Consider the following 14,561-nt stretch of genomic DNA (forward strand, 5'->3'; position numbering starts at 1 on the left):
CTCAAGAATTCTGTTCCTCTGGTAGTCTGATGCTTCTTCTGGATGAGTCTCTCCCTCTCTATTAGATATTCTCATTAGCCTACTTGAAAATGCTCATGTATCTCCCATAGTTTAAAAAAAGCCCTTTTTTGACCCCTTCTCTCTCTCTCTCCAGCCACTACTGGGCTGTTTCTCTCCTAACTTTACAGCAAAACTTCCCTAACAAGCTACCTACATTCACCTCACTTCCCCTTCTCTAAGGCATTCCGATCTGGCCTCCATCCTCATAAGCCCTTGAAACTACTTGCCAAAACAGTCATCCCCAACGGACATTTCTCTAACGTCATTGTTTAACTTCTAGGCAGCACTTGACAGAGGTGACCATCTTCCTTAAACAGGATAAAATATTCACTCTCATACTTTAATGGCTAAGCCTTTTCGGTCTTCTTTGCCCAAACTTTAGCCACTGGAAGTATTTTAGGGCTTGATCTTAAGGCCTCTAGGATCACAAATGATCTCAGCCAGTTCCATAAGATACCATCTGTATGCTGTTGACTCCCAAAATCTATGTCCAGTCTCAACCACTCCTCTCTCTCAGCCCAACTGGAATATCCACTGCCTACTTGACTCTCTACTTAGGTTTTTTAAAATGTTTGTTAGAAATCCAACAGCTTCCACACGAAACTCTTGTTACCCGCCCCTCTCCACCTGTTTCTTTTCCACTCTTCTCCAACGAGCAAATGAGACCATTAGCCACCCAAGGTTGGGGCCAAAAACCTGAAGACACCCTTGATTCCTCCATTTCCCTCCACAGCCAACTCACTAAGCAAACCTTTCTTGCTCTACCTCCAAAATATACCTGTAACCTGTCATCTACTCTTCTCATTGCCACTCTGCTTGCCTAAGATAGTGTCAATCTTGGGCTGACTACTGCAACAGTGTCCTAACTTCCCTCTTCTTCCTTTCTCCACGTAGCCAGTGATCTTTAAAAACAAAAACTTATCACTGCCCTAACTAAAACCCTTCTCCCTGCTATTAGAATAAAATCCAAATATTCCCCTAAGAGCTGATACAAGAGGCCACATGGAATCTTTCCATTCTCCCCCTGGCTCCCAGGAGCCTTCTCTCCATTCTAACACCCAGCCTTCCAAGTCTTTGCACTTGTTCCCAGGCCTGGAACGTATCCCCAGCTTTTCACACGGCTAAGCACAAGCTCATCTTTCAAGCTCAACTCAAACGTCACCTCTTCACAGAGACTCTCCTTGATCCTTATTAGCTAAGATAATCATTCCCAACACACTCTTTTAGATCCACCAGCCACTTATAAATTTTTTTTTTTTAGTCAGAGTCTCACTCTGCTGCCCAGGCTAGAGTGCCATGGCATCAGCCTAGCTCACAGCAACCTAAACTACTAGGCTCAAGAGATCCTTCTGCCTCAGTCTCCCGAGCAGCTGGAACTACAGGCATGTACCACTATGCCTGGCTAATTTTTTCCTATATATTTTTAGTTGGCCAATTAATTTATTTCTATTTTTAGCAGAGATGGGGTCTTGCTCTTGCTCAGGCTGGTTTCCAACTCCTGAACTTGAGTGATCCACCTGCCTCAGCCTCCCAGAGTGCTAGGATTACAGGCGTGAGCCACTGCACTGCCCTAAATTTTCTTAATCTGTCATTCACTTATTTGTGCTTATTTTCTACCTTCCCCTCTATACTGTAAATTCCATAAGTGCAGAGATCTTATCTGTCTTAATTCCACTAAACGTTACTTTAAAATAAAGAAGCTACTCTTTCCCTTTAAGCAGGTTTATTTTAGATTCCCTCTTATTTCAAGCTTTATTGGATTTTAGTCAAGATTGTAATTACTTTGGCATTTACCATGAAAAATAAGAGGAGAAAAACCACAAGAGACATTAAAAAACTGGAACGTACTCCACCCATCTAATGGTCTAGACTGGATAGAGACTGCACACAGATATTCAACAGATGCTCCGTACAAAATTTTCCAAATGTGAAAGGAAAGAAGTGTGGACATATGCAAAGATGGTATCATTCTGACATGTGCATCAAAAACCTAAGTTGTTTTTTGTTTTGTTTTTTGACAGGGTCTCATTGTCACACAGGCCAGCATACAGTGGTGCCATATAGCTCACTACAGCCTCAAACTCGTGGGCTCAAGCCATCCTCCCACCTTGGCCTCTCAAAATGCTGGGATTACAGACATGAGCCACTGCACCAGACCAAAAACCTAAGTTTTCAACCATTCCCCCTAGCAATTACTAAACACCACAGTGATTTGAGAAGAATAAAGCAGCAGCACAAAATAAGTAAAATACATGATTCTCACTCCAGAGAAGTTAATGATTTCATCACTGAGTTGGTTCTTTCTCATGTTAGTCAGGCCATCTATTCATTACTCTAGATGTTTCTTCCTGACCTTCTGTGTTTTTATTCATACTCTGTTCTTACAAGGTTTCATATTTAGGATAACTTACCCTTCCTACTTCCCCAAACCCAAAAGATATGTCCACAACTCAAAATTCAGGAAACAATCCTTTCTTACAAGAATTTATCTCCAAGTCTTTACTTCAGGGTCTTTTCTACCCTGTTCTTAATTTCTGTATCAAGCCTGGATTCAATTCTATTTTTATCACACAGCTGTCCTGACTAGATGGCCTGGCTAGACGACCTAGAAGCCTGTACGTTATATAACTTCTCACTACAATGAGACAGTATACTTTTTACAATGTACTAAGATTGTAAAGTCTCAGGACACCTAAGCCTTCTTTCCATAAGAAAATAATTTCAATAATTTGATAAATGGTAATTAGAAAGGGAAAAATAAAAATGAAAATAAGCTGGGTGCAGTGGCTCACAATAGTAATCTCAGCACTTTGGGAGGCCAGGGCAGAAGGATCACTTGCGGTCAGGAGCTCAAGACCAACCCAAGCAAAACAGGGAGACCATGTTTCTACAAAAAATAGAAAAGAAAAAGGCCAGGCACAGTAGCTCAAGCCAGTAAAAAACAAACCAAAAAACCCACACTTTGCGTGGGAGGATAGCTTGAGCCTAAGACTTCAAAACCAGCCTGGGCAACATAGTAAGACCCATCTCTACAAAAATATAAAAAAATTAGCTGGGCATGATGGCTTACAACTGTAGTCCCAGCTACGGTGGAGGCTGAGGCAGAAGGATCCCTAGAGCCCAGGAGTTTGAGGCTGCAGTGAGCTATGATCATGTCACTGTACTCTAGCCTGGGTGACAGGGTGAGACCTTGTCTCAAAAAAAAAAAAAAAAAACCCCAAACAAAAGAAAAAAAAGTGAGCAATAAAACTGTGCTGAAATTCAAAGCGATATGGACTTCAATTCTCATGTTCCAATTACAAAAAGAAAAGCCAGCAGCACAGTGAATAGTGTAGTAGGAGATATCCCAAATGTGTATCACATCAGAATCACCTAGAGAGCTCTGGAATAACACAAACTCTGAGATATTCAGATTAGGGGGGTGGACTAGAATTTCAACATTGAAGGGGATTAGGGACATCAAGAAGTTGGAAGTCACAGGTTAAAACTGAGATTGCTTAACACATTATTTAAAGGACCCCAAGCAAATAATGGAGGAAGAGGTGATGTTACAAACCTATATTTAAAAACATCTCCCCAGCTGATTCTGATACTCTGATTTAGAACCATAGATGTAGAGCACAGAACACAGCTTTTGAAATCCAATATCAATTTTACCACTTAAAAATGCAAGACCTAGGCCAGGCCCAGTGGCTCACGCCTGTAATCCTAGCACTCTGGGAGGCCGAGGCCGGCGGATTGCGCCAGGTCAGGAGTTTGAAACCAGCCTGAGCAAGAGTCAGACCCATCTCTACTATAAATAAAAAGAAATAAATTGGCCAACTAATATATATAGAAAAAAATGAGCCGGGCATGGTGGCACATGCCTGTAGTCCCAGCTACTGGGAGACTGAGGCAGGAGGATTGCCTGAGCCCAGGAGTTTGAGAGGTTGCTTTGAGCTAGGCTGACACCACGGCACTCACTCTAGCCTGGGCAACAAAGTGAGACTCTGTCTCAAAAAAAAAAAAAAAAAAAGCAAGACCTTGAACAATTAGTGTATTTTCATGAACATTAGTTCCTTCCCTGGTAAAAAATAATAATAATAATAATAAAATCAAATACTGCAGGGCTGATATGATAAATGGTAATTACATAAAGCACCAAGCACAGCTCCCAGCGTACAGCAGGTGCTCAATGTATGGTCTTATTAAAGGGTCTGAAATATTCACTATATTATGTTCATAAACACAAAGATACGTCTACTGGTGCCACTGTTACTTTTTATCCACTAGAAATTAACTATTTACTTTCCATCTCTGTGGATGCCTCCAGAGATCAGAGCTTTACAGACTTTTTCCCCTTTCTCTTTTCGGTATCAATTTAAAACAAAGTTAACCCCTTCCCATCTCTAATACAGAGCTATTACCCAACAGATAAATACTTATATGGATGCTTTTAAGAAAACACAATATAGTTTCCCTATTTAGAAAGGGGAAGGAAAAGCCTCCCGAGCATTTAAAGCGTGTTTAACTTTTCATATCAGAGTTCTAAAAAACTGTTTTAATTTACTGCAATGTGAAATGATAGGAAAGCCAACAAGAAGTTTCAAATCGCTGGAACCCATCACCTTCCCACAATCTGACGACTAGTTAGACGCCTCTTCAGCGTTGTTTCACAACACAACTAAGTAGAGTACCTACATAGAACCATGTTACCGGAAGGCAGACAGACACTGTCCTCGACTCAATTTTGCAACCAAAATGTTGACTCTACTCTCAGTAACATGTGGAAGAGGGTGAAGGAAAAGCCTCAGTGCCGGGCCAGGGAAGACAAAGCCATCCACTCTCCGGTCGCAGGAGAGATGATGTCAGGAGATCCTCACCTCCAACTTTGACCAGGGGGGTGCGGGGTCAGGGAGGGGACCCATCAGCCGAGAGGCCCGACCCCCGGCCCACGCATTCCCAGAAAAAAGTGTGAAAGAGCAAGACGCCGGCCCCAGGCCCTTGTTGCTCCAAGCCGGCGGCCTCGTCTTCGGGGTCTAAGGGCGTGGGGAGGGAAAAGGCTGGGCGGCCCTGGCCCCATCTACAGACTCCGGCACCCCGCGCGCTGCTCCCCCTCGCCCCAGGCCCCGCCGCGCCGCGGCCCGCCAGGCGTCCACCGAGGGCGCCGCCCGCGCCGCGAGGGAAGATGGCGCCCGCCGAGCAACTGCGCCACCAGCCCTGGCGGCCGGCCAGGCCCAGCGCCATCTTAGCGCCTTCCAACCGCAACCCCACGGCCAGGATTCCGCATTCGGGGCGACTCGGGGGGGCGCGAACGGCGTCAGGCCAGCGCATTCTCGGCGAAAAAAAGCGCCGCCACGGCGCCAGTCTCTTCCGGCCGGCCCGGCGGACAGCGCGGGCTTCGCAGGAGGCGCCTGGCTGGGCCGCGGATCCTCCGCGAAGTGCTGGGGCTCGGCCGAGCCCGGCCGCGGATCCTCGGCGGTGCGTCGGGAAGGCGGCAAGGCGGCCGGGAAGGGGCAGCGGCGCGGGCGGGTGTGCGCCGCCGCTGCCGCCGCAGGCTGGGGCCGGGGCCGGAGCGGGGACCGGGCCGAGAAGGCCAGCCAGCCCCGAGCTCTCCTCGCCGCGGCCGCCCGAAGATGCGGCGCGAAGGAAGAAGCCGGGATGAAAAATAAACCCTGTCCTCGCCGCCTCCCTCCCCACCCCGTCCCCTCCCCCTCCGACACGGGGTCCATTTTGCCGAGAAGAAAGAAAATGAGATTCACACCCTAGAGCTTGCGAGGGAGAAAAGAAGCGAGGGGGGGAAAACGGAGGGGAGGAGATTGGAAAAGCTTATTTTTCTTCCTCGCCCGCCGTCACTGCAGGCCCTCCCTGCCCCCAGCTCGCTGCCCCGCCGCGCCGTCCTCCCCTCGCCAAGCCCCGCTCCCTCCTTCCCGGCTCCCGGCGGCTCCGGGGGGCGGAAAACACACTCACACTCGCGCACACAACTAATTTTAAACCGGCTCAATCAATGAGTCATTAAAAGGCTTCCCTCCCCTCCCCTCCCCACCACCAACCGCCACGCCACCCCCCTTCCCGGGCTCTCTCTCTCCCTCTCCCCGCTCCAGAAATTTGCATCCGCGGAAAAGAAAAAAAAAGAAAAGAAAAAGAAAGGCGCCGGGGCCCCCACCCCGCCGAGGCGCCCCCGGCCTGGCCCCGCCGCAGTCGCTGAACTTGGTCTTCCCGGGGCCCGGGCGGCGCTGGGAGAGGCACCAACACTCGATTCCCCTTTTCTCCGTGTCCATTAAACATCCACCCACCACCACCATCACCCACCCACAAACCCACCCCCCCCAAAAAAAAACACAGCCTTAGCCAATAGCTCTCTGGGCTGAAACCTAATATCCTGGTTTTGGCAACTCGGTGTTTAATTTGCTCCTCTTTCTTTCCTGTCCGTCTGGAGATAGATCTCCAGCCCCCCCACCCCTCCCCGGCTTTTCCCCTCCCCGAAGGAAAGAGGCAGAGGAAGGAGGTTGTGTGTTTTTTTTTTTTTCTCCTTGAAATTTTTATCACAAAATTATAATACACTCAAAGGGAAACTCACCGTCATGAAAAAGCAGTGCCTTGTCAACGGGGTTTCTGCGCCATCGCACCAGGGGCGGCGGCGGCGGCGGCGGCGGGCGCGGGGCGCGGGGCGCGGGCGCGGGAGCTCCCGGCCGAGCGGCGCCGGCCACACGCGCTCCGCTCTCTCTCTCGCTCACCCCCGCGCCGGGCGGCGGGCGCCCGCTCCCCGCGCCCGCCCGGCCTTCATGCTCCGCGCCCGGGCGAGCCGCTCGCCTGCTCGTCTACCTCCAAACTTCGGTTCTCGCCTGGCAAAAAAAAATGTGGAGATTAGGATTTTAATTTTAAAAAAAATTTTTTTTTTTTTTTAAATCAAGCTTCAAGGATGTTAATTCCTGTTTCCTCTGGGATTCTTTTTAACTTCAGACATGTATTGGTTTATTCAAGAAACGGGTTTATTTGGCTTTTTTTTTTTTTTATTAAGATCTACAAGGTGCGTGTTAATTCTCCGCAGGCGCCCTGCACACACACACACACACACACACACACGTACACACACGTCTCCACTTTTAGCTTGACACGGATGGGGAAGAGGTTAAAGACCAAAAATTTAAAAAAAATTGAAAACCACGGTATTTGTTTAGAGCTCTAATTACAGAAAGCCTCAGTAAATACTTTTTTGCATATGCTTTTTAAAAACCAAACCCACTTTTAACTTAGTTATTTGGCAAATAATTGGTTTCATTCTAACTTTTAAATGTACCAAGCTTTGCTTTGCAACATCCTCTTTTCCATTCCACAAAGCGGTGAAACCTGTATGGTCATCATTATAAAAGGAAAACAAAACAAAACTTTAGCGACTACAATGAAGGTGAGGAGCTGAGTAAATCACTCTCAAAACATTCATTTCCTACTGCCTTCTCTTTATGTAGGTATCTTTTATCTCCATATTTATGGAATTTTCATTACATAATCCCATTCTTAAAAAGAGAGCTACCAAACCTTTGAACACTCTTGGGTCCAAGTATAATAAACCACCCGTTTTAAATCTCAAATCTCAAATTCTTGAGACTTCTCCATAAACTAACTAGTACCCAGAGTGTTTAAATTATGGTAGTACCCAGTAGGAGTGTGTGCTTTTGTAGTCTAGGTTAAATACAAATGCTCACAAACTATGGGGGGGAGTGTTGTTGTCTTTTATTTTAAATAAACATCAAGAATAGGTAAAAGATAAATTGTACAAGAATGTAATTCGAGTTTAAGAAAATATGTATGTAATCCTCTGAAAATGTTCCAAAATTTTAAACAATTCATTTGTAATGCGTATAGCAATGGTATCCTGCTGATAACAGAATGCTCAAACCTGTGTCCCCCAGATATTTGGTAAATTCTAAATAAAATTATCCCTAGATTTAAATTATTTAGGTGAAATTATTGTTTGGTTTGTATATCCCCGTAGCATTAAAATACTTAATAGTAGTGCACCTTTCTTGCTCATATAAGGATACTGTAACTAGACTATATTGTACGAAATAAATGTGTCAAGCCTGGCGTACAATGTTGTCATATTCAACATAGAAAATCTTTTTAAAAATAAACCATATCTTGTTCTGATACTGCCACTCTGTCATTTGTAACGTACGTTTTGTATTTAAATATGCCTTAAAAATACATTCAGTGATTTAGTATCACATAGTATCATCAAGGTGTTTTCTCAGACATTTTGCTTCAAATGCAGCCAAGGCCTTCCTGGAACAGTAATCTTTGCATAAATTAGCATATTTCTCTACACTTGATGGTTGGACCAAGCAGTTTTCTAATTGGCTTGGGAAATTTTTAAACACCTTTTAAAGTGCCTTTGGATTGGCTGGAATTTAATTATAATACCCATTTCAAAGAATTACATTTCAAAAGCGTCCATGGATTATTCATTGCAATTAGGGCCCACAAAGCAAGTTTTACAGCTGTTGCTCCACAGCTCCAATGAAATATTAATGGATTTCAGAAAAATATCCTTCCAAGTTGGCCAAAACCCCAAGGAAATATGAAATCTGACTTTAAAAGATGATGTAACAAAGCTGAATTTATATACTTATGAGTCTAGGACATTGCAGGCTTTTTTAGAGAATACCCAAATATAAGAGCATTGACATTTATCGAGGGCCTACTAAGTGCCTCCAGGCATTATGCTACATACTTATATGTATTGTCGCAGAAACCTTCGCTCAAACCTGTAGGATAAGCTTTAATTATCTTGATTTTGCTGATGAGGCTCCCAATGTTTTTGGCAATTTGCCTGGGGTTATCAGTCTAAGAAGGGCAGATGGGAGAACCAGGTCTGGTTGTCTACAAAACTTGCCCTCTGTCAGGCTTGAAAAGGATCTTGGGAACAAGCAGTCCTTGCTGTTTCAATGTAAACATTAGAGTCCAGTGGTGTGGCATAAGCAAAGGGGACAACCCTTTAATTAGTGAAGACCTACTTGAGAATGCCAGTTTTCCAACCTAATTTTAAATCTGGGGGAAGGGTTTGCAAAATACTGGGGCTGCAGTGAGAGGATCTCAGATTTGCCACAAACCACTAAAATTGTAATCATTTAATAATATGCCAAAACAAAAAACAGCCTTTTAAATTTTCCCCCATATGATAACAAAACATTTTAAATAAGGGATATGCCTTTATATGTAAAATTTTAAATTATGATTTGCAGAGACAGGATTTTGGTATGTGAATGTAAGATTAAGAAATTTTTAAGAGGAAAAGTTCCTAAAATGGTATTACTACATGCAAATAACTTTAATTGTATTGTTTGTAACTTAATTATATGCAATTAAATGGTCACTCCTATGATTCCCATCCCTGTATGTGACCTAGAAAGAAGGGCAATTGGACAAAGGAAAAAAGGGAGGATGTAATTACAGCTGAAATGTTCTAGCATGTGTTTGGGCCTCCAAATAAACAGGCTCAATGTCCATATAACAATTAAAAGTGAAAGAGGCTTTTTTTCTCCCTCTAAATGTTCCCCTTGGTTGGTTGGCTATCCTCAGAGGGGAGGATGCAAATGCTGGAGATTAAGTAATGATATGCATGACCAGATGTGTCCAGATCACAGAAATACCAAACATACCAGCAGAACTAGTATTCTACAGAGTGTCTGTAAAATAAAAAAATTACATTTCTTGATGTGTATAAATAAGGTGCATATCTTTATTTGTACCTCTAAAGGTACTTATATTCAGGGTTTAAGTGTACTGTCTCTATAATCAGACTGATCTAGGCTCAAATTCCACTGCTGTCACTCACCAGATGTGTGGCTATGGGCAAGTCATTTCACCCCTCAAAGCCTCAACTTCCTCTTCTATGAAACAGGGGTAATTATAATACCCACCTCTGAGAGTTATTTTTAGGATTCAGGAACAAGTGCATGTAAAATGTTTATTAGTACGGTGCCTGAAACATAATGAGAATTCAATACATTCAGCCAACATTATATTGCCTTATTTTATTATGTGTCAGGTTGAGCTATGTGAAATCTTCCTATGTGAATACCTGATAATTCAACCTAATGTATTTCTCTTACGTTCCTTTCTGGATAAGGAGCTCCCCATGGGCACCAAGTCATCATCTCCATCTTTTTACTCTATGGGAGCCCAGCAGGGTACTTTGTATATAGTTAGCTCACAATCAATACTTTTGGGATAAAGGAAAAACAGCCCAGTCCACAAGATTTACAAGAATACAAAAATTGAGTGTATATCTATCTAGAGACCTATATATTAATATTAAGGGGGTAAAGCAAAGTCTCCCTAAACCACATAAAATCATTGTCCAACTGATCACTGTATAACCTAATGGTTTAGTTTTCTCTCTCCAGCTGGTTTTATTGCCACACTTTAACCATGTGATGTTGGCCTACTTTTTAAACTTCTCAGACCTCAGTTTCCTCACCAGTAAATTGGAGATAACAATACCTATATCTGGGGTTGGTGGGTAGAGATCTAAATGATATTAGGCATATAAAACCCTTGCTTTAGTGCCTAGTCTATAGTAAATATTCAATAATAATTGCCATTATTGTGGTTATTGCTATTATTAGAAGTAACGTGGAATTGTGCAAAGTGCAAATGATTTAAAAAAACAAGTAATGTGGAACTGTTTTCAAAGCAATGATAAGCAATTTATTGGAGCAATTACAAATGTTTTCAATATACTGTCTACATTATTATTTTATTTAATATATGAATATAAACACTTTAAATCACCTTTGTAGAGGCTAAGGCTATTCTAGACATGACATATTTCAAGCTGGTTATTTTCCTTGACAGACTGTTAAAAAAATTTGAACTCCTACAAGCTTCCAGTACAAGGATAAGGAATTAATACAACATAGCAGAGCTGTTAAAAAAAGAGAGAGAAAGGCATTCAGCACTCCCACTGGCCTTCCTGTTTTACACATCTAGCCTGTTTCCCCACAGAGTATGTGAGGGGGAGGAAGCCATCAGGTTATGGGGCCACCACATGCTACTGGAAGGCATGCCTAGCATGTGCCACTCAACAGCTCCCAGGCTGCCTTAGTACTCTACCAGAGCCCTTCCCTCGCCTAAACACAGCATTGTGTCCACTCTACCATGCCCAGGAAGATGGTGGATTGTAGAGGAGGTAGAATGGAGGTCACATAATCAGGCTTTAAAGTTCTGCTACAAAGCACCCTTGGAACTTGGTGAGAAAGTCAGCCTCTAAGATAGGGTACCATGTGGCCAGCGCGCCTGAGCAGAGCGAGACCCCATCTCTACTATAAATAGAAAGAAATTAATTGGCCAACTAATATATATAGAAAAAAAATTAGCCAGGCATGGTGGTGCATGCCTGTAGTCCCAGCTACTTGGGAGGCTGAGGCAGGAGGATCACTTGAGCCCAGGAGTTTGAGGTTGCTGTGAGCTAGGCTGACGCCACAGCACTCACTCTAGCCTGGGCAACAAAGCGAGATTCTGTCTCAAAAAAAAAAAAAAGATAGGGTACCATGTAAAAAGACTTGCTCAATGAATGCCAGTATCCTTTATGAAAATGAAAACTACTAAGAGGTAAGACATCTGAAGAAGGACCTATTTGAAAAGATGACTTCTAAATTCGAGTTGAAGACAAGGAAAAAAGTAGGTATTAAGCAGGCACCAAGAAATATCCCTGAACAATGAAGAAAAAAACTGAGGCAATAGAGACACTGTGTAACCTCTACAAGTATTGTGATCACTAAAGAGCCACATTCATTTTTTGTGTTTTTTTTTTTTTGAGACAGAGTCTCACTTTGTTGCCCAGGCTAGAGTGAGTGCCGTGGCATCAGCCTAGCTCACAGCAACCTCAAACTCCTGGGCTCAAGCAATCCTCCTGCCTCAGCCTCCTGAGTAGCGGGGACTACAGGCATGCACCACCGTGCCCGGCTCATTTTTTCTATATATTTTTTAGTTGGCCAATTAATTTGTTTCTATTTTTAGTAGAGATGGGGTCTTGCTCTTGCTCAGGCTGGTTTTGAACTCCTGACCTTGAATGATTGAGAGCCACATTCTTATTTGAGGACAAGAAAGTTAATTAGGCATTTTTAGAACATGATGAAATACTCCTTAGACCACATAATTTTTTCTATCCTAAATCTTCCAATTACCAGTTCCACTTCCCAGGTACCCTGGTACTATAAAAGTGAGACCCTGAACAAAGGTACAAGTATTCTTATACCCCAAAATATTTATACATTTCTCTCATTATAAGTTATACCAGTCAACCACCAGTTGGATCAGTCACTTGTGAGTTAGGTTAACTTGAGTCAGGTCTGAAACAATCAAAATGTTTAGAGACTGGCAGTCAGAGCAAAAAGCATTGATGCTTTGGAGGGATATTTCACGTGGGGCCTGGTGAAAACTTGATGAGTTATTCCTGTCCCACTACAGGCATGCACCCAAACTCAAGTAATCATCTTCCCTTCTGAATTTGTTCTTTCTCTCTAGTTTCTGTATCTGTAGCACCCACCATTCACCTAGACCAACCCTTTGAATATTTTAGGTTTGTCTATGATTCCTCCTTATTCTCTCATCTCCCTCAAACCTTGGAACTATTGGGGCTAAGAAAAATGACAGCCCCAAACATGGCACACTGACATGCTGAACCAAAGAAACAGTATTAAGGTCTCTCTGACCTTCCCCCCCCCATCTTAATCCTTTATCTCTACCAAAACATAGATGAGTCTGTTCTCTGAAGTTCTCTTATCTACCTAGAAACCAGACCCCCAAAGAGAAACACAATTGCCTTCCCCTCCATGAAATCTTATTATCTGTCATGGAAAAGAAGACTGAGAAATGCAACTACACTGGGATAGACTTTTTCACAAGATAATGTCTGCCTGTCACTCAAACTCCAAAGAGAATCATTTACAAGTTAATTTATGTCTCCTGGACCATTTATTCTTCCTAAAAATTATTTGCTACCCCTCAAAATTGCCATACCCCCTATCTCCCCTTGCCCTGTGAAGAAGGGTATATAGGCACTGGACCTCATTAGGTTATCAGGTAATCATTCTCCTGCTATCCTTCATGTTCTGCATGTTAAATAAATCTGTATGCCTTTTCTCCTATTAATCTGTCTGCTGTCGGTTCATTTTGAGCAATTGGTCCCTATAAAACCCATTTCCAAAATCTCCCTCAAATCCAGGCCCTCTTCTCCACTAATTATCACCACCTACATTCAGGTCCTCATCTATTGCTTGGCCTCCCATCAATCTCCTATCTAAATTACTACAAAAATTACCTCTCTAGATCACAGAGCTGGTTGTGTCACATTTCCATCAGCACCTCACTGCCTGGGAAAGCTTATTAAAAATACAAACTCTGGGCTGGGCGCCATAGTTAAGGCCTGTAATCCTAGCACTTTGGGAGGCTGAGGCAGGAGGATCTCTTGAGCCCAGGAGTTTGAGGTTGTAGTGAGCTGTGATGACGCCACTGCACTCTAGCCTGGGCAACAGAGTGAGATCCTGCCACCCCTCCACCCTCCCCCCAAATACAGATTCCCAAGCCCAAATCCATAAGCAGAGAATGGGAATTTCTGGGGAGAGTTGAGAAATGCCATGTGTACTTTCAAGTACTTCAGGAACTGGCTCCACCTGCCTCCCCAGGCACATCTCTAGCCACTCTTCTCCTAGTGCCCCGAGAAGACCCTGCCCCTGAACAAATATCCTGATTTGGGCATATCCTTTCCTTCTGCCTGGAATGCCTTTCTCCACTGGGCAAGTCTACCAACCTTCAAGGACCAGCTTAAAGGCCACCTCCTCTGGGAAGCCTTCTTCCATCCCCTACATCAAGTGGCTTTCAAACCCCTTGCCCGAGACTCTGTCCCAAGAAATACAGCTCACACTGCAATGCAATAGATATAGAATTGAAACAAAGGTTTCAAAAAACACTATCTAAACTTACTACGCGGGAGGCCCAGGCAGGATTGCTTGAGGTCAAGAGTTCAAAACCAGCCTGAGCAAGAGCGAGACCCCATCTCTATTATAAATAGAAAGAAATTAATTGGCCAACTAATAAATATATAGAAAAAATTAGCCGGGCATGGTGGCGCATGCCTGTAGTCCCAGCTTCTCGGGAGGCTGAGGCAGAAGGATCACTTGAGCCCAGGAGGAGTTTGAGGTTGCTGTGCGCTAGGCTGACGCCATGGCACTCACTCTAGCCTGGGCAACAGAGTGAGACTCTGTCTCTAAATAAATAAATAAACTTACTACGGAGGAGGCAACTTGATATATTTTATTCTATGCTATCTCATTTTTAAAAAATGCTGTTAGAAGGATTTCACGACCCACTAATGGAGACGACCCCCATTTGAAAAACAATGCTTAAAATAAAGCAGATGACTCCCCTACGCATTCGATACATACCTCTGTTACCCCATTTATCACACTCTTATCCCATTTATCACACTCTACTACAGTAATTATCTGTTTACAGTC

At 43.6% G+C, this 14,561-nt stretch overlaps 2 protein-coding genes across 3 annotated transcripts in view; both read right to left on the reverse strand.

The window, feature by feature from the left end:
* Positions 1-6,857, reverse strand: part of BICRAL (BICRA like chromatin remodeling complex associated protein) — a 74,819-nt gene extending 67,962 nt beyond the window's left edge. The window contains exon 1 of one of the 2 annotated variants that reach the window (XM_076003341.1): positions 6,620-6,857. The gene's annotated coding sequence lies outside the window, so the exon portion shown is untranslated. The remainder of the gene's footprint in view (positions 1-6,619) is intronic. The other variant, XM_076003340.1, reaches the window with a different exon arrangement.
* LOC105875843 (uncharacterized) lies at positions 5,123-6,067 on the reverse strand. Its single transcript, XM_020287344.2, is given in 4 exon segments — positions 5,123-5,221; positions 5,223-5,477; positions 5,479-5,651; positions 5,654-6,067. Coding segments are annotated over 4 exon segments (645 nt in total). The 5' UTR covers positions 5,772-6,067.
* Positions 6,858-14,561: the final 7,704 nt, after the last annotated feature.

Source organism: Microcebus murinus, chromosome 5 (genome assembly GCF_040939455.1).
Source record: "Microcebus murinus isolate Inina chromosome 5, M.murinus_Inina_mat1.0, whole genome shotgun sequence".
NCBI classification, from domain to species: domain Eukaryota; kingdom Metazoa; phylum Chordata; class Mammalia; order Primates; family Cheirogaleidae; genus Microcebus; species Microcebus murinus.